This window comes from Pelodiscus sinensis, chromosome 5, assembly GCF_049634645.1.
Source record: "Pelodiscus sinensis isolate JC-2024 chromosome 5, ASM4963464v1, whole genome shotgun sequence".
In the NCBI taxonomy this organism is placed as follows: domain Eukaryota; kingdom Metazoa; phylum Chordata; order Testudines; family Trionychidae; genus Pelodiscus; species Pelodiscus sinensis.
The window spans coordinates 4,549,596-4,577,554 of NC_134715.1; the positions used below are offsets into that span (position 1 = coordinate 4,549,596).

Here is a 27,959-nt window from a genome sequence, read left to right on the forward strand (position 1 = left end):
CTACCCTGTGAGCGGGATGTGACTGGCGGGCTTGGAACGTGTGTGTCTGCGGTTCTTCCTGCCAATGGCCGGCTTATCTCCGCCACTGGCCTCTGGAGAGCCTGTGGGCCTCACTGTTAGCTAGCCGTGAGAGAACAGCGCCTGGGAACATTCCCCTCCTGCCTAGACAAGTATGGCAAGTAGGGTTGCCAGGTGTCCGCTTTTGAACTGGACACTCTGGTATTTGAGGGGTCTGTCTGGGGAAAAAAATTAAGAAAATACATATAAAATGGCCAGTATTTTCTAATTAGGTCAGTTTTATTATGAGGAGCATCAGTACGTATTTGCAAACTGCCTGGCTGGTCGTCATGCTCACTCTGCGTGATGTATCTACCAGCCAGGCAGTACACAACTACGCCGGGGGGCGGGGAATCCCCGGGGCCGGACTCACTCGAGCTTCGCCGGGCCCGTGCACGGGACGGGTAGCGACCTGGGATCTGTGTGCGCCCGAGTCAGTCCCACTGGCCGATTCTCTCCCCCCGCTCTCCCCCGTGGCCAGCCCTGCTTCCGTCGGCTGGTCCTCCCCCCATTTCCCCCGGCCAGCCCCGCTGCCCCCGACGGCCTCCCCCCAATCTTCCCTAGCCAGCCCTGCTGTCCCCACCCCCACCCCCGCCAGCTGGTTTCCCCCCCCCACACACATCCTCCTGGCCAGCTCTGCTCCCCTCCCGGGCGGTGCCGTTCCCCCCTCCCCCGAGATCAAGTGTATCCTGTATTTTTTGTGAAGCTACCTGGTAACCCTAATGGCAAGTCCTGGGCAAAGGCTCAGGAGCCATTAGCTTTGCTGTGGGACAACAGTGGAGGAGGTGAGAGGCCCAGGTTCTTCTGTGAGACTGTTCTCCCCTGGGACTCCTGCCTCCGTCCCTTCCCCTACAGGGCAGAACGACAAGAGATTCGTGAGCCCTCTGGCTGCCTGCCCCTGGCTCTCGCTGCCTCGCTGACAGCTGCATCCCCAGCCGCACACGCGTCCCCCTCCTGCCAAGTATCAGCGCAGCAGCCTCGGGACTCGTGCGGAAAGGGCCCAGGCTAAATTTCTGCCCTAGAGCGGCTCCTTCCCATGGCCTGGAGGGAAGGCACGTGCAGCTCAGCTGGGGCAGCAGCGAGCTCTGGTGGAGAAAGGAGGCAGGTGCCAGCAGCCGGCAGAAATTCTGCAACTGTTCATAGCACTGTCCTGACCCCCTCAGACACGAGCCAAAGTCCCAGGGCCTGTGCCGACTGGGAGAGGGCTGGAGAGTCTGGCGCTTCCGGAGCGGTTGGGCTCTGGAAGGGAGCTGTCTGTCTTTGCAACGTCTAATACGGGCACTCTTACTGCAGGGAGCATCTGCTGGGAGTGGAGCTGTCCTTCCTCGCCTTAGCCAGCCCTCCTACTCCAGGCCGGAGCCTCTACCATGGCTCCTGGGTGATACTGTCAGGATTTCAGCTGTGTCTTCCTAGGGCCCTTGCAGCACCCGGCCGCTCCAGTGAGCTGGCCAGTGCGAGCTGAGCTCTTTGGAATACTGGACTTGGGGCTTCGAGAGAGAGTCTCAAAGTGCCTCATTGTGCTCCAGGCCTTTGAAAATCCACGTGCTGTCTGTAAATGGACATTCACAAAGGAAGCAGGTTTGGAGAAGGTGACCGATAGAACGTTGTAATGGACACTTCGGCTACTTTGTGATGTTTGGAGAAGTTCTAACAGGTTAATGTTTTGCTTTTGTGACACCCCTGGGCCCCCATTGTGCTAGGTGCTGTACACACACTTGGACGACCCAAGTCCCTCTCCTGATGAGTTTATGAGCTAAGTAGACAAAAGGGTGGAAGGCAGAAGGATTATGGCCTCATTTTTACAGATGGGGCATTGAGACTAAAGCTTTGTCCAAATACTAGGGTTGGTTTCTAAAAAATTCTAGAGCAAGTCGAATCAGTGTTCAATGCTACTGTGGCTGCAAGAGATTCGTGTAGGCCTTGCTTTGTCTACACTAGGGTTCCCATTGTTAATGATGGCAACAGTACAAAATGTTTAGGAAGTTCTCTACCACAGACAAGATCAAGGAGAGCTGCCAAAGGTCACAGGAAGTCTGTGGCAAAGTCTTGACTACATGATTATCCTTCTTAAACGGTTGAGTTTTTTGTTGTGTTCTGTTTTAATTTTTTTAACCTTAAGTTTGTTAAATGCGTGTGCCCTGGTTTTGCTGGAATTCTCCTTGGAGGTGAGAGGTCTGGTAGAAGGTTTCTCATGAAACGTTTCTCACCCTTTATGGAAGAGAAGGGGATGTTGAAGCTTCAGCAAAGACCTCTTTCCTCTCAAGTGTGGGTCAGACATTTCCTTGTGTTCAATATTAACAACCAAGCGGAACAATCAGGCTAAAAAATGTTGTCTCCTCCCAAGCATCCAGCTTTCATTTGCTTGGTGTAGCTCTCTGCTCTCCAAGTCCTAAATGCTTGAAGTAAAAAATAAGCAGGAGAAACAGAAACCCTTTGAGGCGTCTTTCATGCATCAAAATGAATCAAATAAGGGAAATTACCCCATTTCCCCCCTTCACAGATCTACTGTATAGCTTCTTTTAAGGCACAGATATTAAGATCTGCTGGGTACCTTTGCATCTGCAGTCATGTTGAGTCAAACCTTTGGGAGGTATGAGCCTTATGCAGAAACAACTTGTGAGTGGGTCATTAAACAAAGCAGTCACTTCCCCCTGGCTAGACCATTTTGCATTCTGCGGCGACTTTCCTTTGCCTAGGATTTGGTGCAGGGAGGAAAAGCGTTTGTGTCTTAAGGACGAGTGTTATTTCTTCAATGGAGCTAACCTCCAGTAATAAACCCAGTCAGACAGGGGTGGAGGCTGCTTTATCTCTCCATTGCATGGCTGGGCAGGTAGAAAATTGGAAGTGAGCAGTATGCTGACTTATTTTAAAAAAAAAAAACACCTCTGACCACAGACTAGCAGTGCGTGAATCTCGCTGTCACAGTGTCCTGATTTTCAGAGTGTTGTATTTCCCTTCAGTGGCAGTCTCCTGCCATTAAAAGGGGGTTATTGTTGTCCCCAGACATGGGGCACCGCAGGAGAGACATTCAGAAGTCAGGCATACAATTCCCATAAAAATACGGCGAGAGACTTGAAAAGCTCAGTCTATTTACCTTCACCAGAAGAAAACGGAGAGGTGACTTGACTAGGGTATCAGTACCTTTTGGGGAGAAAATTGGGTACTAAGGGGAAAAGGCAGAACAAGAACGAAGGGCTGGAAGCAGAAGCCAGACAAATTCAAGATGGAAATGTCACAACTTTTTAACACTAAGGTCAATTACCTACTGGAACCAAATCTCAAGGGTGGAGGTGGGTTTTTTCTCTCTTGATGTCTTCAGCTCCAGGCTGGATACCTTTCTGGAAGAGTTGCTGTAGCCAAAAGACAAGTTCTTGTACAAGTTTAGTGACAGACAGTGGCCTGTGACAGGTAGAGAATCACACTGGATTGCATGGTCCTTTCTGGCTTTAAACTCTGGGGAATCTAACCCCCTGAGTGAATTGCCCAGAGTCACACAGCACAGTCTGTCGCAGAGCCATGCGCTGGATTCAGACTTCCTGAGTCTCCAGCCAGGCCCTTGCCCATGTGGCTTGCTTTCCTAGCAGATACCTACCTCTTGGGCCAGTCTTCCAGGATAGACTTGATGGCACAACTGAGCAGCTATTGTTGCATCTGGTGAAGGGCAGTGGAGTGTGTGCACACTCTCTGCTCCATGGTTAGATGAGACACTACGATGCGCAGAATGCTGGGACATTAACGTCTACATGCAGTCACCTGGGAAGTTGGAGGCTCTGCTAGTCCCTAGCTTGCTGCTAGTACCTCAGAGGCCTGGTTACGGCAGGGTCGGCCCTGAGACATGGCCCTTTCTAAAAGCTGAGCTGCAGGGGAGCAGGGAGTGTTCTGATATTTTTACAACCAGCAGCAGGGCTACAGAGGGCATCCGATCCTGGCCAGGGCGCCTGGAAAGAATGTAAAATTACTCCCGGCAGAGTGGAGGAATAAACAGCAGCTTCTCCATGTAACCAGAGCAGAGGGGTGCGCTCCCAAAGGCAAACCTAGTTTGGAATGCTTCAAAAATACCTCCCCAGCAAGTGTGCGTCCCACGTGACAGCCAGCCAGCGGGCCACAGGCCGCACACTTCAGCGAGCAAGAAACCTGACTCGCGGGAGAAGTGCTGTTGCAGCTACAGGGACTCCCCCCAACCTGGCAGCAGGGAAATAGGGGGGCTCTGGAGAGAGGCTGCAATGCAAACAGCTTGCACAACCCCTGGCCCTAGTGTGCGTGCTGTTCGGTTTGGGGGTTTTAACTCCATCTTCTAGGACACACCTCACCCCTGCACTGAGCCAAACAGGCTGAAGCTGGGAGGTGAGGGGACTTGCCTTGCTCTTGGGGGTTAAAAGGAACATTGCTGGCAGCTTTGCATATGTCAGCGTGGGTGGCCACTGCCCCTCTGCCAGGCCAGCTCAGGTGAAACTGGCAGGAGGGGCTGCTTAAAAATCCCCTCCGAGAACACACTGCAGCCAGCTGCTCCTGGGGTGGGAACTGCCCCGCGCTGCCCTTGGGCTGCAAGGAGGCGGCTGTGAGGATGGGATGCCTTAAGGCACCGAGTACGTCTGGGCTTCTAGCTGGAGCTGTCATGCCCCGCTTGAACAGATAGAGCCACGCCAGCGCCGGTCAAGCTAGTGCAGTCGAAACCACAGCACAGCCCTGGAGTGCCAGCACACGTCCCTCTCCTGTCCCCTGTGCGTCGCCCAGCCCCTCAGGCCTGGTCGGTTCTTCTGTATTTTGCTGGATGGGCCATGGTTCCAAGGAGGGGCAGGTGTTCCCAATACTGGAACATGAGGCGTTACTGCAGGAAGCTACCCACTGGGCAGCATGCCCATGCCGGTACATCTCCCTGTCCATCCGCCAGTGCAGAGGAGCTAAGCCCTCTGCTTGGCTAGGGCAGTCCCAGGTGCATGGTACCGGTTTGTACCTGCTTCGACTTTTCCCAGCAAGCCACTGTCTGGAATCCAGGCCACGGGTTCAGGCCGTCTGTTACGTGCCATGAAACTGGTCGAGGAGTGTTTTGTCAGCACAGTGGGTCTGGTTAAGCAAGTTTCCACTGAACTATTGTTTGCCTAATTCTCCTGAACTAAGCTGTCCATTGTTTGTTGGGGAAGAGATTAGTTGAAATCCAACATAATACGTACGGTCAGCTTAGCACCTGCAGAGCGCGTGGGATGTTGCTCCCTTTATACAAGCTTGGATTATGATGTGGATTGCAGCTGCACCGGGCCTCTTCCCCAGAGAGGAAGGGGAGACAGAGCAGGAATGTGACTCGCCCAGAGCTGCACTGCACTTCAGGGGAATCCTGAACCCCAGTTTCAAAACGACTCTGCAACCCGCACCTGGGCGTGGTAACTGTCCCAGGGAGCAGCACAGAGCCCACTTGCAGCAAGAGAGGAGTTTGCTCTGCAGCCTTAGCTGAGTGCCAGCTGGCTTTTGGATCATGCAGTAGAGCCTCGTGCACAGGGGTCCAGGTTCAGTTCCGCCTGTCTGCGTTCCATCAGCAGATCCCATTGCTCCCTGCCGGGGGGACAGGGGGTTCTCGACTGTCCTCAGCAGGAGCTGCTGGCTCCTGAGTCCTCTTGAAAATCTGGCCAATTCTGTTAGGTGCCTCGAGGCGTGGGGGGGGGGGGGCCTGCACCCTCTTGAAAATCTGTCTATAAATGCAGAGAGCCCAATTCCCTGCTGCTTAATTTCACTGACAACTGAATATACAAACTTGAGAAAGATAAAACGACATGGTCCCTAACTGAGTTGGGGATAAAAGGGCCCATGGACAATTGCTTCAATAGTTTAGATGAAGGGTTCTCTGAGCAATTCAGAGACTCCACGCAGCAGCTGGCAGACCAGTGCTCAGATCCTAGCCTCATAGAATACTAGAACCGGAAGGGACCTTGAGAGCATCATGTCCAGTGCTCAGAGAGATGAGTTTGCCAGGAAGTCTGGGGGTTTTAGGAGCATGAATCCTTGACTTTGGATGGAACTTATGCTCCTAAATCTGAAGAACTTTAGAAAAATTCTCCATGCCGACACGTTTGGAGACTGGACAATCTGAGCTTGCCATTTTGGTCCACCCATTAGAAGCTGCGATGGGACATGTACTATTGCCTGGTAGGTGCGGAGAGCCTCAGAAAGCACCATCACTGCAGGATTGTTTGGGTGAGTGTTGCAGCAACCTGTGAAAAAAATCTGTGTATTGGAACAAGGGCCTTTGGCAGGATTAGGTGTGTTGGAGGGACAAGTAGATAACAAGCAACCAGACCACTCCCCTTTGGCACTCAACCCTGTTTATTTCAGTGCGACCCTGGCCTCAGCTGTTGTGGTAGGAGCTTTGTCTATTTATACAGAGGCCAGCAGACTGAGTTCATTGATTATATTTTGATGGCGATGCAGACAGGAGTCACAGCAGATTGAGGGAAGGGCTTAGGGATACATGGGAGCAGAGGGCTTTGGATACACAGGGTGAGGTTTTCATAATCCATAATCGAGGCTCAAGCTTCAAAAGGACGTGCCCCCCCCTTTACATACCTGCATGGAGGGATTTTTAAAAGGGCACGCAGAGCGCTGAGCTGTTCGGAAAGTCTGGGCCCACTTGCATGTGCTGAGTCCATCTGGGAATCCTGGGAATGGCCAGGAACAAAGAGGTGACGTGTCTCAACAATCTAGTCTGAGTTTATATAGAGTGTTGTGGTGACCCATGGGCTTCAGCAGAGCTATGGCTAATGGGCACCAGCCAATAGTCTGGCCCAGGATTCTTCACCGGGTTTAGAAATGAACAATCCTCAAATCCCATTAGTATCTGGAATTAGCTTAGAAAACCTGACCCAAACCAGGTGTGACTTGTGAGCCTTTTCGTACCAACCAGCAGGGGGCACAGCGGGAGTGTCTAGGGGTTACAGGAATGGGCTGCTGTTCACAGTCTCGCTCAGTGGCTCTCTAGTAGGGGTACACAGCGATCTTCCGGGGGTACAACAGTTCATCTAGAGATTTGCCTAGTTTTACAACAGGCGATGTAAAAAGCACTAGCAAAGTCAGTACCAGCTACAATTTCATACAGTAGCTTGTTGCTACTGCTCTATACACTGAAATGTAAACATATTTACATTCCAATTGATTTATTTGATAATTGTATGGTAAAAGAGAAAGGAAGCAATTTTCCAGTAATTGTGCACTGAGACTCACTTGTGTTTGTATGCCTGATTCTGTACGCAAGTAGTTTTCAAACGAGGGGAAACTGGGAGGGATGCAAGTCGAATCAGACTCCCAAAAGAGGTGCAGTGGTCTGGAAAGGGTGAGAAGCCCCGTGTCACTCTGGTAATCAATCTCAGCGTGAACTACACGTACAGAGCACTGTGTCTGTTCTGAAAGTCGGAGTCTAGGAACTGGCCACTAGCAAAGATGACGGCCCATCTCTGTGCCCTGTGGCTGGCTCATGCAGGCAGAGGGTGCTCTGTGTGACTCAAGAATGCCTTCAAGGAAGGTCAGGTCTTTCTTACTGCCAATGTCCTCTCCTGTACCCTGGCTGTCTGGCCCCTGGGGACTCATCTTCCAGCTTGCCCCGAGGTTGTTCCCTGGTGTCTTTGCTGTCTCTATCTACCCCCCGCCCCCCCCAGGGCCCAGGCTGCCCCTTTCTGAAATGGTGCTGCTTGGACACTCCTCCAGGTCTATCAGTATAAAGCCTGCTATGGCAGTATATACAGAATCCCAGCCACCCCCTGGCAGCTCCCTCCCCCCCACAAAGTATTCTCGCTGCCCCTTCAGCTCTAGGCCGCTGGACCGGTGTTTGTTTAAATAAGTCATAAAACATGGAGGATTCTTTCGGCAGCCTTCCTAAGTCTTCTCTTGAGCATGGAACTATTAGATGGTTTCGTCACTGTTACCCACCGTCATTCCCATCTCTCGAGACCAAAACTCTACCGTTTCCATATACATTCAGAGTGTTTGACCACTGAAAGCCGCGCTTCCATCGGTGACAAACTCTCCTGGACAAACCGGTGGAGTTAACGTAAAGCTTCCTGACTGAGGTTTAATCCCTTGGGGGTCCCTTGTACTAAACATGCCATTGTGCATGTGTTATTGTACGTAGCTCCTCTAGGAGAAGGCTAATGCCATTCCTCCAGTGATCAGCCCTTTGAAGCCGCCACGGGAGAGGTGGGCATGGATTCATTCACCCTGGATTCTCCAGGGGCCACCAGACAAAAAGTTTGGGATAAATAGTTCAAGGCCTTCTTCCTGATCCAGCAAACAGACAGGACACCTGGTCATGGAGAAGCCCAATCCTTATGGTGGGGCTGGAAGTACTGAGGCCCAATAAAGACCCTGCTAGTTCTGAGCTGAAGCGGTGGTGAACTTGAAACCACAAGGAAACCCCTTGGATGGGGGTTTTAAGGCCCATTCCTGCCTGTTAGAGCTGCGAGCTCTGGCAAGCTGATTAGCACACGCGTAGGGTTCCTTTTAGAGTTACTGTTTCCTCTGTAGTGCTTTTACCTTATCAATAAGAGTGGCTTCCCTAGGACATGCTGTGTGGTACCGTCTGATGGTGGGCAGTCGCACTTTTGGTCTCTGCTTGGGCACAGTGCCTTGCTTGGGACATCAGAGTGTAGGCTGAGGATTGATAGCCTGGAAGGACCCAGGGGAGAAGGGAGTGAGATGTGAGTCTCTGCTCGAGACAGAAGGACAAGTGTGGGTGTCCTTGCTGGACCACGGAGGGGGAATACAGGGGCAGCTCCCTTGAAGTGTGACACCACCAAGCTGGAAATGTTTGTAGCTTCCCTAGGGCACCCTGTCTGAACCCGAGTTGCTGAATGCATGGCCGTATCGAGGGGACACTTTAACGTGCATGAGCCCTGGCACTTGCGACAGGAACCATCACCAGACCAGGCTGAGAGGTGGATGGGTCTTGGGATTGCCAGACCAACAGAAATCACGGAAGGGGCCGTTTGCTCAACACAGAGCTCTGTTTATCTGAGCTGCTGCTATTCAAGTTGCAAAAATCTAGCCAAGGACTCAAGCGGACAAAGGGGAACCAGGATCTGAACAAAAGCAAAGGGTGTGTTCTAGCAGCCCACGGTAAGAAACCCTTAGCACTTGTGCCCTTCCCACTCATGGCTGGCGCAGATGAGTAATGTTCAAAAAATTCACCAGGCAAACAAGCAACGACAGGGGCTATTTATCTTTTTATTATAAATTTAGTATGAATGACCAATGGAAAAGTCACAACAGAGTACCAAGAATGTTTGTCAAAGTTTTAGCAGCATTTAAACAGTACTAAGTTCCCATCTCCATCAGCCCACATCTTCCACCCCCAGCGCAGGAAGCTCAGCTGAATGGCAGCAAGACTTCTAGGCTGAGATTTAGCCCATGCTTGTTTCATGTAATCCCCTGCACTGCAGTGACCATCTCAACTCAACCACGTGTCCCCACAGACTCTCTGCTCCTCTCCTCTCCTCGCCACCCAGGTCATGTCTACACCACAAGTGGCAGGATGGTTCCAGCATGGCTAAGCCAGCAGAGTGAGCTCAGGATGCAAGTCTGTACCCAACTTGCACTGAGGCCTTGGCCACCACAGCTGCACTTCTGGTTTTAGCCAGGCTCATGCAGGTCTGTCTGCCTGTACTTCAATCACAGCTCAGATCGCAGTGTAGACACAGCTTCTGTCGCAATAAGCAAGTACCTTGTGCCACTGACAAACCGGGGCCTGCCTGTGGAGGAGGGTACTTAGCAACATGCAAACCTGGCTCTAGAGTGTGTGTTGGAATCCATGACACAGGCTGATACAACAACTTCAACTACACAACTGTACTCCTGAAAGCAGTTCACTCATGGGGTAGGGCCCATTACTTTCCAACCCCCACGGGTCAGGCACACGTATTACCTCCCTTCCTCAAGTTCTGTGCATGATTACATGAGTACTGTCCATGGAATCACCAACCCACAGAGTCCCACCCATTGCTCTCAGATTCTGTGTCAGAGAATTAATGGGGAAGGAGAAGATACTTAAGGCTTAATCTTGCTCCTGTTCAGGCTGATGACAGCACTGAGCTTAGATTTGATAGGGGTGGGGGAAGATGGAAAATGAATATTTAGTGTATGTCAGATTCAAAACATACTGAAGTTAGTTGACTAACCACATGGACAGTAGTGTTAAGCATACAGAATAACAAGTACAGGCATAACTGTAAAATATTTTTCCTAGTTACAGTCAAATAAACAGAACTATCCCAGTTCTGCTGGTGGTAGTTTAGTGAAAACAACCTTTCATTAGCAGTGGGAACATAAACGTACACATATGGGTAGACAACAACATAACTCTGGCAAGCTATTTCCCTGCTTCTTTGGTACTTTCTAAACTTTCTTATCCAAAATATATAAGGGAAATGCACCATTAAAAAGTTACTGTTTGTAAGTATGTACAAAAGCAGTCGCCATACAGTATTGTACACAAAGATCAATCTGATATGAACAAAGTTATCTTACGAAAAGCACTTAATGCACATTTTGTTTTGTTCCAGTATCTCTTAACCTTAAAAAAATTCATATTATGCAATCCTGTACCTCGCTTTATCATGTATCAAATAGACAAGAAACATTTCCAATCCATACTCTTCTTCAAAAGATTAAAAAATCGCCACTGAAATGTTACATTATGTACAAACTTTACTAAATATTAAATCCTAGGCAATTATTTTCACCCCACTTATATTATAACTTAGGTACTATTTCCTACTATATGCATATATTTCTTTAATATATAAGAACGGCACCACATTATACCACCATGTCACCAATATGACACATTGTTATATACAGTAGATAAGAAGTTGGATATGGAAGATGAATCCTTGCCGACTAGCACTTCCATGGACAGGTTAGCGGGGTGCTCTTCCCTTTCCCCCCTCCCTCCCCCCGCCCCACATGGGAGAATAGTTCTGGCTATTCTTCCTGTTATGTGGGGAAGTGGCATTCAGACATAGGGCAGAATCCCATACATAAAGATCGCCATGACTCCAGCACTGAACAAGCCAGCAACGGGAACTGTCACAAACCAGGCCAGAAAGATGTTGCGGAACAGACGCCAGTCAACAGCCTTCTTTGAACGTATCCAGCCGACTGCCACCACTGAACCAACCTTAGGAGTGTGAGAAGAGGATTAGGAGAGACACGGTTCATGCGGAAAAGTCTCCAAGAGACTTCTATGACCAACCCAATGCCAATCAGCTGATACCCAGCAATATAAGTAGCCAAGATCTTAAAATACTGCGGACTTCAGTGAAGACCAAAGCTTTGTTAAAGGGCGACTGGAATTTAGTACTTGCATGTTGCTGGGGTAAAAAATAAAATAAAATGAAGGGGGGAAAAACAGCAGCTGACTCAAATGCCTTTCATAGTATATGTATCAACTTTAAGCCAGGTTAATTAGATTCAGGCATCTCTTTCAAATGGCAATTAACTCTGCTAGTGGTAGGTGCCTCTGCCATTTTGGGCCCCAATCCTGCAATGAGCTCCAGCTAGTCAGAGCAAGCACATTGACTTTAATGGGTCCTGCATGGGCTCAGGAGTCTTAGGCTAGGTCTGCTCTACCAGGTTGTTTCAAAATCAGTTATTTCGAAATAAGCTTATGGCTCTTCACAAGCAGGAGTTCTTCTTTCAAAATAACAGAGTTGATCATGTGGACACTCGCCTTGTTGTTTCAAAATAAGGGGAGTGATTTTGAAAAAACTCCCCCGTGTAGACATGCCCTTCCTGTGCACGGCTCATTGCAGGACCGAGGCCTTTGAGCATTTTGGTGGAAGGACTCAGTTGTCCTTGGTGTTTGGCTAAACACCTTGCACATTTTGGGTGCTAGTGAAATCTAAAGAATAAGAAGCTATACAATCTGCCAAGTGTGTTTTTCATCTAGTATAAAACCTGTGCTTCTGTGCTACCCACTCACTAAAGCAACTCTCCTTGAATCCCATGCTCACAGCCCTTCCTAGAAAGACCTAGACCAGCCCGAGGATGTAAGGTATTCAATCAGAGTGGACATTGTGGTGAGAAAGTGTTAACAGAAAAATACTCTGAGGAATAGTTAGCAGAAAGGTCTGGCAGATCAACTCCTGGGTAGATACTACTGTTTGGGTGATAGTGTTAAAACTACTGGAGCAATGGAGACTTATTCCAGCAAGTACAATATTGCACATGGGCACTGATGAATTAGAGGAAGATTTTGTTCATATCAGGAAATATTGCCCCGATGGTGACGGCAGGATTCCAGATCAATAACTGGGTTGTAAGGTTTCTCAGGCCAAAGTAGTAACACAATTAATGATGTGGCCACTTGAGAACATAACACATTATTAATAGTAGCACAGCATTTATTAGCTGGGAACAGGAAACTCTTCTCTTCTAGACTTTCTGGGATCTAGCAGTCACGGATATATTCCAGCATCAGATTAAGACTCCGCAGGGGAAACAGTTAACATCTCGCCCTCTGCCTTCCTTCACTGAATTTTCAGTTAAGGGGGGGGGGACTCACCAGCTACAAGTCCACTTCATGGAGTATTAAATAAATTGACAGAGATTAAAGTTTCTTGGGGGAGGGGAGAGACTATTTAGAAACAGTTTGTGAAAACATGTATTTCTGGGAAATTTTTCTAAATTATATTTTCTTTCTAGTCCTGGTGCAGCAGCCTGGACCTCCCCAGCTGGTATAAAATCATGGAAGCCAATGCTTAAAATAGCAAGAAATCCTCCCAAGGGGGAAGGAAGAGAAATCCCACAGACTTAACAGTGTTCTTCAACAATTAAAGGGAAAATGAGGCCGGGGGGAAGAACTGCAGACAAATGAGGGAATAATTCCCTGAGGGAAGCTATGAAAGGCCGTTTGATAGGGCATTTAAAACTCAACACTGCAATATGGAAAAATAAGCAGGGTCAGAGAGTAGAGCTAACAGTTCCTCCTTCTCTAAAGCTTGGATGCTGGGACCAGCAACTTGGTATATGGTTGAGTGTCTTGCCATGTGGGCGAAAGCCTAAAGAATGGATATGATCTAGGCCGAGGGGAGACCTTCCGAGAATGGCACCCTGTTGTGGCTGAGAATCCTTCCTAAAAGAAGGTACCAATCCAAGTCCCACTGTAGTCAGTAGGAATCTTTCCATTGATTGCAAAATGCAGCTGAATTTGTCTCTGTGTGGTATCTTTGCCTGAACTAAAGAAAACAGACTGGACCAAAAAATCTCCCTGATTGAAGAAAAATTGAACTCCTTGGCCTCTGATGATAGGACAAGAAGCAGTGGGCTTACATTGCAGCAAGGGAGGTTTAGGATGGACATTAGGAAAAACTTCCTACCTATGGTTGCCAGATGGTTTCAACAAAAATACCAGACACAATTGACATTACATCACTATCTACATTACATTGTATGTAGAAAATACCAGACATGTATATTTTCTCATTTATATTTTCTCAATTTGTTTCCCGAACAGAAAGCTCACAACTACTGGACTATCCAGTTCAAAACCGGACACCTGGCAACCCTATTCCTACCTGTCAGGGTGGTTAAACACTAGAATAAATTGCCTAGGGAGACTGTGGACTCTCCATCACAGGAGCTATTAAAGAGCAGGTTAGACAGACACCTGTCGGAGATTATTTAGATGGTGCTTGGTCCTGTCATGAGGGCAGGGGACTGGACTTGATGTCCTCTCAAGGTCCCTTCCAGTTCTAGGATTCGATGATTTTTTTTTAATAAAAATTTCCCCGTGATTGAAGACTTTAGTGCCATCGGGTGTATTAAGGAGTTTTAGGAGAGAATGAAGACAGGCATTCTCTCTGTGGGAGTAAGTTAAAAGAAGATTTCATTTTATAAGGTATAAAAATCTGTTTGAAGAGAAACTCATTAGCTATGTAATATTTAGTCTGAATAAACCCATCAATCATTGATATGCTAGTCTGGGGCTAGCAAGTACTGTGGCAACCCCTAAACCAGACAGTTTGCAATTGTCTAGAGCAGGCATGTCCAAAGTCCGGCCCGCGGGCCAATTGCGGCCCGTGTTCCGGTTTAATACGGCCCCACAGGTAATTTGGCAATATCTATCTTTTATGGCCCCCAATGAATCCATATGTATTGAGATGAATACATTGTAAAATCTCAGTTAATGTCAGTTGGTCTAAATCAGTTATAAATATATTTGGACACAACATATATACTTGGTGTTATGTTCCTGTTCATATTTTTTGAACTTAAAAGTTGACAGACAACCTTTATTACCAATAATATGTAATGTACTTTACAATGTTCCTGACATATATTTCAGCTTCCTGGATTTTTTTTTTCATCTGGCCTTCAGATATGAAAGGCAGAGTGATTTAACACCTGTTTAGATTTGTCATCCATGTGACGAAATGAAAAGTATGCCGTTTGCAATAAACTTTGCATAAAATAGTTAATTTGCATTTAATTTTAATGGTTCAAAGAATGTCAGGCACAATGGTCGGCCCTCACGCATGTTCACTTCATCAAATCTGGCCCTCTTTGAAAAAAGTTTGGACACCCCTGGTCTAGAGGAAGAGCAACAACCAGCCTAAATAAAGAGAAACACAAGCAACAGCAGATTCCTGAATAGCTCCTTTGTCCAAGAAAGGATTTGACATGCATCTGACAAAGTGGGTCTTTGCCCACAAAAGCTTATGCTCCAACACTTCAGTTAGTCTATAAGGTGCCACAGGACTCCTCGCCGCTTTTGCAGATTCAGACTAACATGGCTACCCCTCTGATTCTAGAAAGGATTTTGATGCTTAGCTCCTTAATGATACATTTAAGGCTTCTGTTTTGGGGGCTTCTTTTTAGCAATTGAAACTCAAAAAAGAGCCTGACAAAAATGTCAGAAAATGATATTAAACTAGCTAGAGATATAAAGGGTAACAAGAAAACATTCTACAAATATATTAGAAGCAAGTGGGAGATCAACAACAGGTTAGGCCTGTTACTTAATGTAGGTGGTGGGACAAAAATGGAAAAGACAAGAAATGCTAAATGACTTTTTGGTTTCAGTTTTCACTGTAAAGGTTAGGGGGATTGGACATCTAACACTGCGAACACCAATGATAAGTTAGGGTCTGAGGCTAAAATAAAGAAAGAATCAATTGAAAATTCCTTAGACAAGTTAGATGCCTTCAAGTCAGCAGGCCAGATGAAATATATCCTGCAATACTCAAGGAGCGATTGAGGAGATATCTCAGCCATTATCTTTGAAAACTCACTGAAAAGGGCAGATATAATATTCATCTATAAAAAGGGGCATAAGAATAACCGGGGGAATTATAAACCAGTATCTGGAAAGCTAATGGAGCAAATAACGAAGCAATTTGCAAATGACTGGAAAAACTGGGTTTGTTTGATCTGGAGAAGAGAAGACAGAGAGAGGACATGATAATTTAAGCACATAAAAGGGTATTACAAGAAGGAGAGAGAAAAATTATTCTCCTTAACTTCTGATGATAGGACAAGAAGCAACGGACTTAAATTGCATCATGGGAGGTTTAGATAGGAAGTTTTTCCTAATCTCCAGTCAGGGTGGTTAAGCACTGGAATGAATTGCCTAGGGAGGTTGTAAATCTCTGTCATTGAAGGCTTTTAAGTACAGGTTAGACAAACATCACCTGGAATGGTTTAGTAATTACTTAGTCCTGCTTTTGAGTGCACAGGACTGGCCTAGATGATCTAATGAAGTCCCTCCCAGCCCTACATTTCTGTGTCCAAAAATGAGGCTCTTTGAAGGCTCTCCTTGTAAATATTGTAATGAGTAATTTGTAATGTTCCCTAGCACATTTAATGTAGTGCGCTCTCAAACAGCTCTATGTTGAAGCACTCTAGTGAATCATCATATGCATCAGGAGGTCCTACCTGAATCAATTAACGTGCATCATATTAGTGCACTTCAGAAATCACACTACATGTTACTTAGTCTTTGTAGACAATACCTTAGATACAAGTATATTTGGTGTTTACTGAATTAAAAAAAAACAGTTTCTTTTGTCCATCTGGTTTTGATATTGGGGTGTTTTATCAGTTACAACTTTCAGAAGCCCTACATATATTATACACTTCACACAATTTTTTTTGTCAGTTTGCATTTCCAATTATATAAGACTGAAATTTGATACAGTAACCTGGTTTAGTATGCAAGCAAGATGTAACTTGTAATCGTTTTTTCTTGGAATTTAAAAAGATATCAGCAAAGATGGCATTGGTCAATCCAGCTCTAAATACTATGAAAGTTTAGTTTATTAATAATAATTTTGATGAATTAAAGATTAGGAAAGCAGTTAAAACTTCAAAGGAAAAAAACTAAAATGATTTGTGGATATTTGATGACAGCTACCTTCAGACTGGTTTCAAACCAGTACAGTTTGCCTTCATATGCTCTGCTTAACCACAAATGTGTAGCGCAAGTAGTTCTGCCTGAAACAGCGATGCTTTCTAAAAGACACACTTCTGTACAGAGGATGTTTATAACACCCCTTTTTCATTGTTATTTTGGTGCATTCACAAGCTAATCACATCTGCTTGTCTCGTGAAATACAAGCTGTTCAGAAACCCCTGTATGTTAAATTGTAGGCTTCATGGATTGGAATAAATACAAGGTAACTCTATTCAAAGCCTAGTTCCAGAGTAACTTTCTGACACCCACATGAACCCCAATGGCTCTGCTGCTAGAACAGGCTCCTTGCACATGGAACCTGCGTGGCTCACAAATATTGTACCTTGACAATCAAAAGATTCCAAACACTTTGGGGTTAGTGCCTAGAATCACAGGGGCTCTTGTGCCCTCCTGGATCTCTCCACAGGGACACAGGTCTGGCTGTTGCAAAACTATCTTCCTCTTAAATTTCAGAGCTTCTCACAAAATAGGAATTGTGCATTCTTACTAGCCATGGTTAGCGATTTAAGCTAATTGTCTGGACATTACATGTTGCACGTGCACAGTACGCAATTTCCCTCGCGCCACATATGACTTCTGCACAACCCACTGGTGAAACTCTGTAAAATTTTTTTTAAACAAACCGCCAAATGCGAAAAGTTAATTTAGTGCAAGGCTCAGGTGAAGAAATTAAAGTGCAGAAATGGGGCTGCTCAACATGAGATGCTAAACATAGTTAACAACCTACTACATTGTTCAGATTTCTAACAGCCAAATTAACATTAGGGTAAGAACCTTAAACTTTTCATCCTTTTGTGCAATTGCTCAGTCCTAACTTTGCCTTTGTGCAGTTCTTTTGAATGTAATCTTTTGTTTGAGTCATCAAAATCTATTTGGTGCAAAACATAATGAAGGCAAAATGCAACAATTAGCATTTCTTAGAATTTGACGGTTATAGATTGATATCACTGCAAACTCCAATACCTTGCAATGAGTGGAGCTTATTGGAATACCCACATTTGAGGCTACAAGTACCGTTAGCGCACACATTACTTCAATGCAAAATCCACTGTGAAGAAATAAAAAAAGATAGTGGAAACGTTGTAGTACAAGAATTATAGGAAGGAAATCCCATGCCATGCACTCATCCAGACAGTGAAGTATGAACAACGGAAGGTGTCATAGCCTCTGAACACTGAGGAATGCTACAGATCTAGGCTTAAATGGCATGATCAAAGGAAAGCAGACCAGCTGCTTCTACTCTCTGCATATTATGGAACGGTTTAATTTTTCTTGTGATCTTGAGACCTGTGGATGACACATCTATGAAGGGTTTCTTGGGGCAGAGCCTTTTGAGTTCACACTTTATAAGCTCGTATGTCCCAGTTGCTATAAGCTTGTAAACCCCAGTTGCAATGGATTCTTAATCTGAAAATCAAAAATGTATTTTTTTTTTTTACCGTGAACATTTCCAGTTCTATGGCATTTTTGTAAAAAATTTTTTGAAAGAACAGAACTTGGCCAGGCTTCGGCCTAAGTTTGATTTTTTTGCCTTACAGAGAACAGTTTTGGTTTTTCCTGCATTGAATCATGCCATTATACAGCGACCTGAGCAGCAAACGTAAAGATGTACAGTCCAGACTGCCATGAGTGCAGTCACATGGCAAAAGCATACCTTGCAGTGTGTAGTACTGACAGGAAGTCCAACATTGGAAGCTATCACAACTGTGAACGCCGAAGCCAACTCAATAGTGAATCCACTGCAGGAAGCATAAGAAAACACTTCACAGTCACTCTTTGTATCAGTTTGGACTGACACCATGCAGTGTGCTAAAGTCTTACCAGTATCTTCTTCAATTGTTTATCTCTGAATGATTTGGTCATAGAATCACATTAGGAGAACAATGGACTACTGAATAATGGAAACAATACACACTCGTTATCTGCATTAAACTGGTTGCACAGCTCACTGCTTCAGGCCGTTTTACTACTCTACAGCCAAGCGAATCAGGCTTAATTAGTCATTAGCTTAGCAGCAGCAGAGGTCTAGTATGCATTAGAGCAGAAATAAGAGTCAAATTAATATTTTTTAGTGTTCTGAAGCACATGGGGAAAGCTGATTTTGTTATGTCCAAATTTCAAATAGTTTCCTATGCTAATGAGGACAGCAGCAGAGTACTTTTGTTAACTAGACCTCTACAATTTAAACTCATACCACATTCATTTACAGATGTGATTAGAATCAAATCAAAAGCAAATCAGTCAGTCAACACAATTAAAAACAAAACTACAGAAGCTATTTCTCAAATTAGAGCCTATTAGAAATTCAGGCAATCAAATTAGTAATCTTGTACATACCTCGAAGGTGTGATTGGCGTGAGGTCTTTACCCATAGTCTGGATAACTCTTCTACCCCAGACCCAGAGACCCACACAGATCCCAACACCTCCATAAAACAGCAGCCAGACGGGAGTAGCAGCTTCTTGCATTACACCTCCTTGTTCGTATATAAGCCAGAGAGCTACCAGAGGACCAATTGCATTGCTGAGAAAATAAAATAATTACAGCCAGGTTATAAAAACGGAGGCTAGTAGTTTTCAGCAAGTCACTTTGGTTGTATGTATTCGTTTTTCTCCAAATATGGGTGTGGTATTATTCTAATCCCACTGCATGGACTAGATTACAGTTTTGTAGAATGTCATTGGTAAGGAAGACTGCAGTGTCTCACAAATTGGGTCACATCCCACTGCTGCCTACATGTCATTGTTGATCATGATGGCAGAAATTGACAGAAGTTTCTATTATGCAAATAGTTTTCCAGAAATGTTGGATAGTTGATAACCTTGTATAGATATCTGTTCCTGAGGCAACTGCTCCTTCTGCTGCCCTGCAGGTATGAAAAAGTGCTCTGGGTGGATGCATGACTAGGGTCTTCACAATTTTGTTAAAATCAAATTTTCTGTTAAATCCATTTAATAAAAGAAGTGGGAAGAGAACAAACAGATTCATAAGCAGTCCTACATACCACGGTCACAGAGTTTCACCAGCTCAATAACCTTCTCCCACAACCACTGGTATTTGGAATCTGCTCCCAGAGCCAGTTTTACTGGCTCAGAGAGGGTGTAGAAGTGGTGTACGCAGGGGACTCTTAGCTATTCCCCATCCCTGTAGTTGTGAGTCTAACAATATTTGGTGTGTTTTCCTCAAGACTCCAGAGCTGTAGTCATGTGACTAACAGAGTCTTAGCTTTCTAGCCTTCATGGGCACAGAGAAAAGCTTGAAAATGGATAGCAAGTACAATCCCGAGGGCTCAACCACCACCAGAAAGCCACCTCACATTCATTGGTTTTAAAAATCTCATTTTTTAATACTCACAAATGGCAATTCTGGGACACAGCTGCTGTGCCTCTGCACCGTGTTAAATTTTGTATGCAATATCAACCTTTTGTAGCCATTTACAGCCATTACAAGTTAAGGCAGCTGTCAGGCTGTTCTGACATAACACCGTGGACCTAGCTCTGCACAGAGGTTGGGTGAGAGCAGGGCACCAGACAGTTTGTAATCCAACTTTGAACACACTCCTGACTTGCACTCTGAAAGGATCAGCAGTACCAATCCCTGAAACATCTCCTTCTTTTGCCTTATGCTGCCTTTAGTGCTGATAAGAAATGTTGCCCTGCAGCTCATCAACTCAGAATGACATAAAAAGGGAGAGGCCACACTCTAAATGAAATGCTGCACCTAAATTCTCAGTTCAGTGCTGTTATTTTGTGGTCTTTAGGGATTCTTCACAGTGACTTAAGAGTCAGAATTATAGAATATGGTGACAGCATTCAGGGAAAAATCTGCAGTTTCTAGCAATACATCAGAGAGTCTTGTTAAGAGATTACATCTGCTATGTTGGCTGGCTCCAATTTAACACCTGCATTATTCTGCTGATGGTTCATATTTTCTCTAAGGAAAAATGAAACTCCTGTTTCCCTTAGAAAATCAAAGGGAAAATGAAGTGCAGGAGAGCTGACAATTTCTCAAGGAGACAATATTAAAGGCATAACAAGCAAATTATCCCAATGTGAAGGTAAGATACGGAGAGACCAATATAAGCTCTTTAGCCACCAGAAAATAAAAATGGAATCCTTCAGAAAGTGGAAACATGGGCACATTGCCAAAGAGGCGTATCAAAGACGAGCAGAAGCATGTAGAAAGACAATCAAAGGGGAAAAATAAATGACATACAAGGCAATAAGAAGAGGTTCCATGAAGGAATGTAAAATTCCAGTTAACTGGGATCCCATGGATGTGTGTGGGGGGGGGGGGGGGTGGAGTGGGGGCTGATCCAGCTCGGCCGTGCCACCAGTTACCGGTTACATCTAAGGGAAAAAGGTTACCAGGTAGCCGGTTACCCATTAACATTCCTAGTTCTATGAATACCTTAGGAAAAAGAGAAAGATGAGGACAAGTAAGGTCCTCTACTCAGTGGGGAAGGAAAGCCAACCACAGAAGACATCAAGAAACCTAGAGTGTTTAATGCCTATTTTGCTTTGGTCTTCACTAAAAAGTGAAATGGTAACTAGATACTCCATGCAATTAACATTAACAACAAGGGGAAAGGAATGCAAACCAATATATGGACAGCATAGTTTAAAGATTATTTAGATAAATTGGATTTACTCAAGTCAGCAGGGCCTGATGAAATTCACCCTAATATACCTAGTATTAAGGAGCTAGCTAAAACAATCTTGGAACCTCTAGCAATTATCTTCGAGAACTCATGGAGGACACGTGAGGATTCAGAGGATTGGACAAAGGGCAAACACAATAGCTCACTTTCAAAAGGAGAACAAGGAAGATCTGGGGAATTACAGACTAGGTAGCCTAACTTTGGTACCTGGAAAGATAGAGTACATGTATGAAACAATCAATCTGCAAGCACCTAGAGCATAAAAGGATTATAAGGACTAGCCAGAATGAAATTAACAACAAATCATGCCAAACCAACTTAATTTTCTCCTTTTACAGAGTTACTATGCCATGAGATTCCCGGGCCCTATGGGGAAGTAAGAATAGGACCTCTGTACCCTTCCAAGCATGTCGTAAGAGGTGACTAAGGAGGGTTAGGCATCGGGCTAGCAACCCCATCCTGTAAAAATAAACATAGGCTATAAAAACATCAACAATTTCACCTTGAATAGCAAACCAGCTCAAAAAGGGACAAAGACGCAGGGCAGCCAAACCCAAAAGGATACTGAACTGCCAATTCCCCTTCTTTCAGCAAGAAAAATGTCTAGAATAGGCACCTGGAATGTGTGAACAATGTGGGAGGTAGGTAAGACAGCCCAGGTAGTAACAGAAATGAACAAGCTAAACATCATGGGAATTAGTGAGACAAAATGGGTACAGTCAGGTAAGGTACAAGTTTAATCAGGGGAAATAGTGCTCTACTTGGGCCATGAAGAGGAAAATGTACCATATGCGGAGGGGGTTGCAGTCTTGCTGTCACCAGAGGCTGCAGAGAATTAGAAAAGGTGGCATAAGACAGAAAGGGTTGAAAAGAAATTGTCGATGGCCTAGGCTCTCCTAGGAGCTAAGTGCAAAGAAGAAGACAGAGTTACTGGCCTGGTAAGTAGGGGAGAAGCAGTAGACATGATTAACCCTGATTTTAGTAAGGCTTCCGACTTAGTCCTACATGACAGTCTCATAAGCAAACTTTGGAAATGTGGTCTAGATGAAGTTACTTTAAGGTGCATATATAACCAGCTGAAAGACAATACTCAAAAGACTGTTATCAAGGGATTAGTCCTGAATCCAGTACTATTCAATATTTTTATTAATGACTAAAATGGAAGAGATTAGAATAGGAAGTTAGGATTAGAATTCAAGATGACATATAGAAGAATTGTTCTGAATTCTACATGATGAATTTCAATCAAGTGTAAAATATTTCACTTGGAAAAATGAAATGCAGAACTACAAAATGGGGAATAACTGGCTAGCTGATAGTACTGCTGAAAAGCATCTGGGGACTATAATGGCTCACAAACTGAACGTGAGTTAATGTGATGCAGTTGTAAAAAAGGCTAATGTCTTTCTGGGGTGTATTAACAGGAGCGTTGGAGGTAAATGTCCCACTTTAATTGGCACTGGTGAGACCTCAGCTGGAGCACGTGTGTCCATTTCTGGGTGCCACATTTTAGGAAAGATGTGGGGACACTGGAGAGAGTCCTGAGAAGAACAACAGAAACGAGAAAAGGTTTAGAAAACCTGACCTGTGAGGAAAGATTTAAAAACCGGGCATGTTCAGTCTTGAGAAAAGAACAGTGAGAAAGGAGCTGATGACAGGCGTCAGTGACATTCAAGGCTATTGTAGAGGGCTGTGGTCACCCGTCTGCCATGTCCACTGATAGTAAGACAAGAAGTAACAGGTTTAATCTGTGGCAAGGAAGATGTGTCTTAGATATTAGGTAAAACTGTCTCACTATGCAGATAGTTAAGCTTTGAAACAGGCTTCCAAAGGAGGTTGTGGAATCCCCATAATTGGAGGCTTTTAAAGAACAGGCTGGACAAACACCTGCCAGGGATGGTCAAGGTTTCACCTGTCCTGCCTCATTGCAGCAGGCTTGATTTGATGTATCAAGTCCCTTCCAGCCCTACTTTTCTATGATTCTAAGGGACTGTTCATACAAGCGGCCACTTTAGCAAACTATGGACGATTTTCAGAAGAGCTCAGCATTCAGCAGAACCCCTGTTTTTGCCAACTGAGGGAAGGGGAAGCTCAATGCTTTTGAGAAATCAGATCACGTGCTTCATTCATGTACTAAAGATACAATGAACGCATTTGGAAACCTGGCCCCAGATGCACAGCTAAGCTGAGGTTCTCAATGTTCTGTCACAATGCCGAGGTTAAGTCCTCTAAAGAAAGCACACTAACTCTGACCTGCTTACCTAAGGCAAATATACTTTACTGATTGTAGGGACTTTCCTAGATATGGCATGTTGCAATATGACCTACTAATCGGTACTGCCATTAGCCCAAGCCAAGAAAGCACAGAAGGGAGACTACATTGTAATGATCAGATTCTACTCACATCTAAATCATTACAAAACAGAAGAAAGAATTTTAAAAAGGCAAACAATTCAATAGATTTAAAATCTAACCAACAGAATCTCTCTTTACAAACTGATAACAGAGAGTAGAATTCCGAGAACACAAAATCCAAGGATTGACAGCTACACTTGTCCTAGGTCCAGGACTGGATAAATTTACTCCTGGCATGGTACCAAAACACACAGCTGGAGCAAGGGATAGCTTTAAGGTCTTCAACTGTACAAGGCAAGGCAATACCATGGCAAGGAGTTAATTTGTATAGTTTCAAAGCTGGACTCCCAACTTTCATGGAAATAAAGCATTAATGCCTGATCCCGCCCAAAGGAGTCGAAAGTCCTCAGCACATGCTAGGAAGCAGTGAAACAAAACTGAGACCCTTGCATTTCACTTCTTTTTTTCCCCCATGGAAAAAGAAGTGCCCATAATTCTTTGCCATTCTATCTGACCCCTGGCAATGGGTTCATAGGTCTCCAAGTTCCAGGCCTTTTCTCTTTGAACATTCTTTTGACAGTCTTGCCATCATATCCACAGTCTTCCACATCCTTTCTTTCTCATATAATCTTTGATGGTCTTTTTCTACTCTGACCATGTGGCCAGCTCACCTCAAATGTGCACTCTCCATAGTCACCTTTCCCCTAATTTCTTCATGCACATACTGCGTACCCGCCACATGCCTGCCATCCTTTTCACTGGTAGGGATGTAAAATCCTGCTTAATCAGGCAACCAGTTAAACATCACATTTAACTGGTTAACAGTTTAGGCAGGATCCCATGGGCCACTCCTGGATGCTGGTTAACTGGTTGCCAGTAAGCATCACCTGGTAAGGGTGATGCTTACCGGGTAACTGATTTCCTGTTCACACCCCTAGTCAGTATATTATTTTTTACTCCCTGTATCTTATCTTTCACCTAAAATGAGTTCCTTACTTTCACTGTATTATTTCATGAGAAATCAAACTCTAAAATGATGTGAGAAACACTGTCCTAAATGGACTTAGTTTATGGATCAGTATAAATACTTCTATCCAAAGCATATACCTCTAAGAATGGTCTTGGAACAGAGATTAGGAAGGAAGTTTCATTTAGGAATGCATGACAAAAAAGGAGACATTCCAATTGCATGGTAAATTGTATTATTTTAAAAGTGGTTTTATTGTTTGACTTTAAACTGGGTAAGAGAGTCTTGGTGATTTGGAGAAAGGCCTTAGCAGCAATAAATGGTTTAAACCAGTAAAAACTCTGAAAAACTGAGATACAAATCCGATGGATATAAAAGCACCACACTGACTGCAGATTAAATTATTTTTAGCTAAACCCAGGGTAATTCCAATTAGTAAAATATTCTAAGATTCCCATATGCTGCCACGCTTAAAATCTGCAGGATCTTCTAAGGAGTTATTGTGAATCCTTGAAATAAACCAAGTGATAAGGTCCACAGAAGCAAAATGTAAGTAGTTGGAAGCCCTGTAACGCAGGATTGCAAAAACGATTCTGCCTAGAAGGAAGAAGAGTCACTTGACTGAGTCACTTACAATTTTTGAGCCAAGACTTTATTGCTGTGCCCACAGTCTGTTGGGGAAAATTACATTGTTTGTTTGTCTGTCTAAGTAATAGATTTGCAGGTCCAAACAGGTAAGCAGATATCTAAATGCACATTCCTGTACCTTCAGCCTTATGAGGATATGACCAGGCAGAAAATCTGGCCTGAAGGATGTAGTGAAAACTGACCAGTCCCTCCTCTTTATATTGTTACATAATATGGAAACAAAGCATCATTGAAAATAACAGCAGATACATGTAGAACAAGTAAATTGTTGTCTCATGGTGATCCAGAAGAGACTCACCACTGACACTTATGAGTCCTGCTAGAAACTGGTCAGAAGACAAAAAAAGTCTTCAGAAGCTGCAGCAGCAAAGATGCTCTTACATTAAAATACAATTGTAATGCCATACAATTTTCATTGGCAATGGTATCTCTGACTTGAACAAGCCCAGTCCACAATGAAAGGCTTACCTGCCAGTATCACACAACGAACTGACAAGGCAAAATCTGCTGATGGAGGACTCAGGCTGGACATGCTGTTGCCAGGTAGGGACAGAGAAGAGGGGAAATCTGACTATTCTGCCAGCATCTGGCCACAGGATCTGACAGGGTATCTTGAGGAGAGGATGATGAGCAACTTGGTTTCTGTAGAAACAGATGGTTTCCCATCCCCTGTGTGTCATACACCAGGGCCCTGGAAATAGGACAGCCTAATTTCTTCTGGCAGCAGCAGAGACAGAGGAGGTATTGTCCTAATGAGTCATGAAGAGAGGAGACTATTATCCCCATGGGACAGATGGGCAACTGAGGCACAGGAAAACTGCCACAACAACTTACTTGAGAAACCCGCTGTGAAGCAAGGAATCTGTCGCCTCCCACACTCCCAGGCCTTGTGGATGAGGTGGGAAGAAAGAATATCTAGCTCCTAAATATTAGTCTGAAAGGACCATTCTGGTCACCTTGCCTGCCCTCGAATGTAACACACAGTTTACAGGACTTCTCCAACACAATGCCTATCTGAACTAGAGCACGTCAAGGCTATTGTAGAGGGCTGTGGTCACTGGTCTGCCATGACCACTGATAGTACGACAAGAAGCAATGGGCAACAATGATAGAAAAACATCCTATCTAATCTGTGGGAGTGAGCAAATAAGGGTCAGCTCTGCAGGCAGCCCCACTCTTGGGCCACAACTTTTTTTCCAGACTGCCCTTTTCATTCTTGAACTGACCTCCGAGTGGTCCCGTGTGGTCCCCTTGTGCCTGAGTGCTGAGTCAGTGAGACCTGCACACACCACACAATTAATTAAGTTTAACAGCAGCATTTTTTCAGGGCTTCTGTTTGAACGCGTTTAGCCGGGATTTAAAATTCTTTCGCTCTTATTCAGCACATGCACTCCACCTTGTCACATGGCTCCTGGGTTGGCTCACAATTACTCCCAGGTTCTGGAACAGATCCACTTCCGTTGCCACGGCACTTTTAAGCTTACAGCAGAGAGGTGGCCTGAATGAAACAACCACCCAAATAAGGTATTACTATTGCTCTCTGCTTCTTTTACTGGGCTGCCGCTATTGCTGCTATCTCGGCTGGTGTCAGCCCGAAGAGGAGCCCATGGTGCTGCAAATGTCAAATCCTCAGGCAAAAATCAGAGCTATTTATGGTGTTGGTGTGATATGAACATGTGGAAATAGGCACCATGAAGGACAATTAAGGCCAGATTTCTTGGCTCAGCTACCATGGCCAGTGAGTCCGTTCTAACTTGGTTTGGGGGGCAATAAAGCAATTAAACCTCTTCAAGGCCTGAATCAAAAGTCTTCCCCTAGTCTCTTCACTATGATGGAACACATGGAACAATCCATATTATTATTTATTGTGTCCCAAAAGTCCAATTAATAATGTACAAAGCATGGAGAAGACTGATCTGCAGGGAGTTTATAATAGAATCCACATTAGACATCAGTTATTCAATCTAAATGTAATTTTCAACCCGACTGTACATCACTATACTATACTTAAATGAAATACAATTTAGGACAAACATCCAATTTCATGCAGCTGATAATGTATTACTTTCCCCCCTCTTCTCTACCTTTATCCTCACTTGAGGGGTCTGTAGTAAAGGGTCTGGCAGAAGGGACATGGGGAGGTGTTCCAAGCACAGGAGGCTTCTTGGAGAAGGAGGACACGACAAGATTGACGGCTGGAGAGGGAGCAGGAGGAGATGAACCGTGCAGAACCTTGACGATGTGAATGGAGAGAGAAAACTTACTGCAGAAGGAAAGGGAAATTAACGAAAACGATTCAAAGAAGGGGGAGAGAGAAAGAGAAGCTTTGCAGCAACATCTGTAAAGAACTGGAGGGGGGAAAAGCAAGTCGGGAAGCAGAAGACAGAAGAAAAGAGGCTGCAGAAGACAGAACATGAGAGCAAGCTGGGCCCAGGGTTTTGGTGGCAGGAATGGACAGATTTTAGAAATGTTGTATTGGCTACAACCTCAAAACCAAATCAGATGTCCTAGGAATGCCAGTCTCCTAAATGAAGTACTTTCTCCCAACCTCCGGATTGCTTTATAGGACGTCTTGAAAGATGAGAGTTCCCCTACCTTGCTGGAGTGGAAATTCCTGACCTCCCTGGGACTAACTTGCAAGCCTGGAAGGATGTGGTTCCACAGCTCAATACTCAGGGGGCTGCCTCCTATCTGGGAATCTGAATCACATCCTTCAAAAGTTCACCAAAGACACAGGTCCGCTTTGTCCACAGGAACTGAGGGGGCTGAAACCTTGGCAAGTAGCACTGGGGGAGGGAGGGAGGGAGACTTAACAGCCGCCT

General features: G+C 44.9%; 2 protein-coding genes across 8 annotated transcripts in view; one reads left to right on the top strand and one right to left on the bottom strand.

Annotated features, from left to right (window-relative positions):
* The window catches only part of LOC142829495 (uncharacterized), a 151,382-nt gene that overhangs the window by 116,577 nt on the left and 6,846 nt on the right, over positions 1-27,959 (top strand). The gene's annotated exons all lie outside the window — the stretch shown is intronic.
* Positions 9,242-27,959, bottom strand: part of SLC20A2 (solute carrier family 20 member 2) — a 70,608-nt gene continuing 51,890 nt past the window's right edge. For 5 of the 7 annotated variants that reach the window (XM_075929290.1, XM_006125353.4, XM_006125355.4 and 2 more), the window contains 3 exons: positions 18,845-19,030; positions 18,162-18,246; positions 9,242-11,212 (listed from right to left, as the gene is read on the bottom strand). In XM_075929290.1, the coding sequence (XP_075785405.1) occupies positions 11,048-11,212; positions 18,162-18,246; positions 18,845-19,030 (436 nt within the window). In that variant the 3' untranslated portion in view covers positions 9,242-11,047. Of the gene's footprint in view, positions 11,213-17,470; positions 17,556-18,161; positions 18,247-18,844; positions 19,031-27,959 lie in introns of all 7 variants that reach the window. The other 2 variants (XM_025185785.2, XM_014574737.3) reach the window with 2 other exon arrangements.